Genomic DNA, 6,228 nt, shown 5'->3' on the forward strand with positions numbered 1-6,228 from the left:
AAAATACAAAAAATTAGCTAGGCACGGTGGCAAACACCTGTAATCCCAGCAACTCAGGGTGCTGAGGCACGAGAATCACTTGAACCTAGGAGGTGGGGGTTGCATTGAGCTGAGATAGGGGCCACTGCACTCCGGCCTGGATGACAAAGCAAGACTCTGTCTCTCAAAAAAAAACAAAAAACAAAAAAAGAAAATTCCAGTTAAACAAATAAAAATCATACTAAGTACACAAAAATGAACACAAAAGGATATTGAGAGAGTGTTATTTGTAATAGCAGACACCTAAAAACAGCCTAAATGGTTATTAACAGGAAAATGCTTAAATAAATTATGGTAAATCCAGACAATGAAATACCACACAATAGGTAAAAGTTTTTAAAAGTGGTAAGACAAATGTCTATATGATTTTTGCATAAAGGCTGAACAAATGACTTTCAAATTCCTTACCCTTTTATATCTATGTTACCTAATTCTCTTAGAATAAACTATCACAACTTATGAAGGGAAAATGCTAACAAAAAGATTCAAAAAGTTCCAGAATGACCTTCTGCTTAGGATTTATAGGCTCCTCGTTCCAGTGCAGGAGATGTAATAAGCTCCTATAACAACTAGATGAAAAGGCACACACAGAAGTCCTTTTGTAAAACAGATGAGGCCTCCCCAATCAGGCCCTCCTTGAGTAAGCAGCCAAACAGAAACTCCGTAACACAATAACTGTATCAACCTAGAATTGGGCAGCCAGTTTAGTACAGTAACTCTTTCTCAATCATGAAAAGCAGCTTTAAAAAACTGGAGCAATTCGCTCAAATTTTAGAAGGAAAAAAATTTCAAAATGGCCCTATATTTTCTACCTTCTATCTCCTACGAGATCTCAAACAACTTAATGAAAAACCAATTAGCCAAGCACCACTTTTAGACTAATAAATTTTAAGCCCTACTCCATTCAAAACAGATTTACCCTATAGGATTGCTCTAGACTGAACCATAAGAAGGTCAAACTTTTTTTTTTTTCTTAATTTTACAGATATCTCAGACACTTAGAATAACAGAACTTTTGGGGTTCTGCTGCTCTGGTTATTCAGAAATCAGCAATTATGTCAGGTTCCCTGTTTACAGCGTAAACTAATAGCAAGTCCTTTAATGTACTTCTAGATGTATGCTTCCCTTCCTTGAGAATCTTGACTAACAAGATCAACGCTTACCTTACATATGAGTAAGATGAAAGGCCCAACAAGACAGACTTTAAGGAGCATGTAAAATATCAAGGAACAAGCAAGCCTTGCTTAACGTGATCTGGACAAAACACATCCTGGCAGTTTGCATTAAACAGATTATACTGCTAATGGTATTTTATTTTATTTATTTACTTTTTTTTTTTTTTTTTTTGAGAGGGAGTTTCACTCTTGTTGCACAGGCTGGAGTGCAATGGCATGATCTCGGCTCACCGCAACCTCTGCCTCACCGCAACCTCCGCCTCCTGGGCTCAAGCGATTCTCCTGCCTCAGCTTCCAGAGTAGCTAGGATTACAGGCATGCACCACCACATGCACCTAATTTGGATTTTTTTTAGTAGAAATGGGGTTTCTCCATGTTGGTCAGGCTGGTCTCAAACTCCCAACCTCAGATGATCTGTGCACCTACACCTCCCAAAGTACTGGGATTACAGGCATGAGCCACCACACCCAGCCAGCTAATGCTATTTTAAGGCTATTTGCTTCTCACTGAAGTAGTGGTCCTTGGGTATCTGCAGAGGATTGATTCCAGGACACCCCTGAATTAGACCAAAATCCAGGGATGCTCAAGTTCCTTGTACAAAATGATGTAGTATTGGCCTATAACCTATGCACATCCTTCTGTATACTTAAAGTCATCTCTAGATTATTTATAATACCTAATACAATCTAAATGCTATCTAAGTAGTTGTTATACTGGATTATTTTTATTTGTATCTTTTTTTTATTGTTGCACTGTTGTTTTTCTTCTCAATACTCTTTTTGATCCACAGTTGTTTGAATCTACAGATGCAGAACCCATGGAATTCTGAGGTTGACTGTATATGAGAAGAGTTAACAGGTCTGTATCTGTCAGCTGTATACCCAGGGCCTACCAGTGCTAGGCACATATGAGCATTAAACTACTTGCTGAACACATGGATAAACCAAAGAAATAAGTCATTTTAGGGAGAAAAAAAACTTTACCTGGCTTTTAGCTGCTGCTCCAATTGAACGATTCTTAGGACCAAAAGAAATGCATGCCCTAGAAGATAAAACAAACCACTTAAGAATTAAATCTTATTGCAATAATAAATCCAAAACCACAGCAGGCAAGATCTGAGTGTCAGCTAAAATGTGATATATTTTAATGGTACACACCTATGATGTTGACCTTTCTACTGAGTAAATCTGTACATGAAATGGGTTGCGTCTTTCATATGGAGTCCTGTCATTTACATGCTGGAGCACAAGTCTGCTGTGATAACTACCTTTCTCAAATACTACAGAGGTGAACTACACAGTCTCTACCATCCTCTAAATATTTTTCAAGTCTCCTGTTCAAAATCCCAGTATAAAATAATGTATCCTTACATCAATATATTAATTTTTATTTTTTTGAGACAGAGTTTTGCTCTGTCGCCAGGCACCAGGCTGGAGTGCAGTGGCTCAATCTCGGCTCACTGCAACCTCCGCCTCCCAGGTTCAAGCAATTCTCCCGCCTCAGCCTCCTGGGTAGCTGGGACTACAGGTGCACACCACCATGCCCAGTTAATTTTTTTTGTATTTTTAGTAGAGATGGGGTTTCACCATGTTGGCCAGGCTGGTCTCGATCTCTTGACCTCATGATCCGCCTGCCTCAGCCTCCCAAAGTGCTGGGACTACAGCCTTGAGCCACCGCGCCCGGCCAATATTTTTAAGACAACTCATAACTTCACCAAGAATATAGTCTACAAACCCTGAAAACAACTCTTGCCCTATTATATAAGTAAAAAGGTAATTTTTTTAAGAACTAGTTTCCAGGGACTCAATTTTTTTTTTTTTTTTTTTGGAGACAGAGTCTCACCCTGTCATCCGGGCTGGACTGCAGTGGCCCTATCTCAGCTCACTGCAACCTCCACCTCCTAGGTTCCAGTGATTCTCATGACTCAACCTTCTGAGTAGCTGGGATTACAGGCATGCACCACCATGCCCAGCTAATTTTTGTATTTTCAATAAAGACAGGGCTTCACCATGTTAATGAGGCTAGTCTTGAACTCCTGACCTCAGATGATTCACCCACCTTGGCCTCCCAAAATGCTGGGATTATAGGTGTGAACCACCACACCTGACCAGGACTTAGAATTTCTGACTAGGAACTTTATTCCCGCTTCTGAACATTCTTCTAAATCACCAATTCACACACTATCTCCTGATTTAACCTATTTACCGCTTCTTTTACAAAGGCAAAACTGAAACCTGCTTGAAGATTAAAAAAAAAACCAATGCTGTGCCTAAGCTTAAAAAGCGACGTGGCTCACGCCTGTAATCCCAGCACTTTGGGAGGCCAAGGCAAGCAGATCACCTGAAGTCAGGAAATCAAGACCATCCTGGCCAACACGGTAAAACTGCGTCTCTACCAAAAACGCAAAAATAAACTGGGCATGGAGGCGCATGCCTGTAATCCCAGCTACTCAGGAAGCTAATGCAAGGGGATTAACTTGAACCAGGGAGTCAGAGGTTGCAGCAAGCTGAGACTGCACCACTGCACTCCACCCTGATGACAGAGCAAGACTCCATCTGGAAAAATAAAAAGTATTAATGAGTAAATTTTGGCCAGACTCAGTGGCTCACAGCTGTAAATCCCAGCACTTTGGGAGGCCGAAGCCAGCGGATCACAAGGTCAGGAGTTTGAGACCAGCCTGGCCAACCTGGTGAAACCCCATCTCTACCAAAAATACTAAAAAAATTAGCTGGGCATGGTGACAGGCGCCTGTAATCCCAGCTATTGGGAGGCTGAGGCAGGAGAATCGCTTGGACCTGAGAGGCGAGGGTTACAGCGAGCCGGGATTGTGCCATTGCACTCCAGCCTGGGCAACAACAGTGAAACTGCATCTCAAAAAAAAAAAAAAGGCTCTAGAACCATACTGCCTTGGTCCAAATACGACTAAATTAGATGACCTATTAATTTGATAAAACATAAACTGAAGAGCCCTGTGAAAACTGGCAGAACGCTGAGCCTCCCAGGGCTTCAATGGTCCTTTCTAACCAATGGATAAGAACCCTGTGAGCCAATCTCCCAGGACAGCTGCAGGTAGCCAGGCCCTCTACTAACAGAAAGAACAAACATGGGATACCCTAGGATCTCATCAGAATTCCTCCAAATCCTAAGCTTTTGGGCCTAGAAAGTGCTGGAAGTAGCCCCTCAAAAGCACAGGTGTCAAGCTCAGCCTTTCTGCAACTATGCCACCAAGCACTAAACAAATCTCTGTCGTAGGCACTAGGTGCAAATAAATAAAATATCCCTCAGTATCATGTAAATGTGTCCCCTCTCAAAGTCCATATTCCCCTTGAGGAAATTGCCCAAGGCAATCTCACCCACTTCCTCCACGTCAAAAAGGCTGCCGCAAATCTCCATCTTTCTAAATACCACGAGATCTGAATTTCTAAGGTATATCCCTCCATGACCCCAATCACAACGTAACTAAAAAGCAATTTTACTCATTTTCCATTCTTTCCTACAGCTTTTTTTTCAAACCCTTACCTCCTCAAAGCAATGACAATGCCCAGCTTTCATGCAAATCCTGCTGAAGTGTTAATATTCTCTTCTACCTCAGTAACTCTGAAGCTGCCGTGTTTCTAATTACCTTCCAAACAAAACCAACTACCAGAAATCAAACCTATCTTCCTTAATATGGAACCTAAGGCCTCTCTCAAACCTAAACCCACTTTCCAGCTGTATTTCATGCACACAATTAACACAATTTGAATAAAGTATCCCCATCTTCCAGCTTTGCTTATGTAACTTTTGACATCTGAAATGCCCAGTTCCTTCACATGTTCTCTAGAAATAGTACCTATTTTGTCTGCAAAGCCTTCTCAACCCACTCCGACACCGAAATAAAAAGTAATCGTTTTTATCTCTTAAAATTTACTGGACTGCCGGGCGCAGTGACTCACGCCTGTAATCCCAGCACCTTGGGAGGCTTGGGAGGCTGAGACAGGCGATTGCTTGAGCTCAGGAGTTTGAGACCAGCCTGGGCAACACAGTGAAACCCCATCTCTACTAAAATACAAAAAATTAGCTGGGCATGACGGCATGCACCTGTAGTCCCAGCTACTCGGGAGCTGAGGCAGAAGAATTGCTTGAACTTGGAGGGGAGGGGAGAGCTGTGGAGGTTGCAGTGAGCAGAAACCGCGGCACTGCCAGCCTGGCTGACAGGGCTCATGCCTGTAATCCCAGCACTTTGGGAGGCCAAAAGTCAGGAGTTCAATATCAGCCTGGCCAACACAGTGAAACTCCACCTCTACTAAAAACACAAAAATTAGCTGGGCATGGTGGCAGGTGCCTGTAGTCCCCGTTATTCGGAAGGCTGGGGCAGGAAAATCACTTGAACCCAGGAAGCAGAGGTTGCAGTGAGTCGAAATCATGTCGCTGCACTTCAGTTTGGGCCAAAGAACGAGGCTTCATCTCAAACAACCAAAAAAAAAATTAAATAAAACTTAAAACTCATTTCTTGCAGTCAAGGTTGCAGAGAGCTATGATCATGCCACTGCACTCCAGCCTGAGTGACAGAGTGACCCTGTCTCAAAAAAAAAAGTCCAGTCCTGTTTCACATTCTAAAAAAAACCCAGTTAGCTACCTTTAAAATTATATACTGATGTGGGATAAATTTTCAAAAAAAAAAGGTCCTACACTTCCATTAAAAAAGGACAACTGAAAAATAAGAGTATGATCAATTTGCTGAATTGGGTCAATACGTAAAACAGCGGCCAAGCACGCTGGCTCATCCATGTAATCCCAGCGCTTTGATCTGCCAAGCCAGGCAGAGCACCTGAAGTCAGGAGTTTGAGACCAGTCTGGGCAATGTGGTGAAATCCCGTCTCTACTGAAAATACAAAAATTAGCCGGTCGTTGTGGCATGTGCCTGTAATCCCAGCTACTCAGGAGGCTGAGGCAGAAGAATCACTTGAACCTGGGAAGTGAAGGCTGAGGTAATCCAAGATTGTAACACTGCATTCCAGCCTGGGCAACAGAG

At 42.4% G+C, this 6,228-nt stretch overlaps 1 protein-coding gene across 1 annotated transcript in view; it reads right to left on the reverse strand.

Annotated features, from left to right (window-relative positions):
- The window catches only part of HSPA4 (heat shock protein family A (Hsp70) member 4), a 64,622-nt gene that overhangs the window by 47,662 nt on the left and 10,732 nt on the right, over window positions 1-6,228 (reverse strand). Inside the window, exon 2 of the mRNA XM_017532420.2 lies at window positions 2,198-2,255. Within this exon, the coding sequence (XP_017387909.1) occupies window positions 2,198-2,255 (58 nt within the window). The remainder of the gene's footprint in view (window positions 1-2,197; window positions 2,256-6,228) is intronic.

Source organism: Cebus imitator, unplaced genomic scaffold, assembly GCF_001604975.1.
Source record: "Cebus imitator isolate Cc_AM_T3 unplaced genomic scaffold, Cebus_imitator-1.0 Scaffold76, whole genome shotgun sequence".
NCBI lineage: Eukaryota > Metazoa > Chordata > Mammalia > Primates > Cebidae > Cebus > Cebus imitator.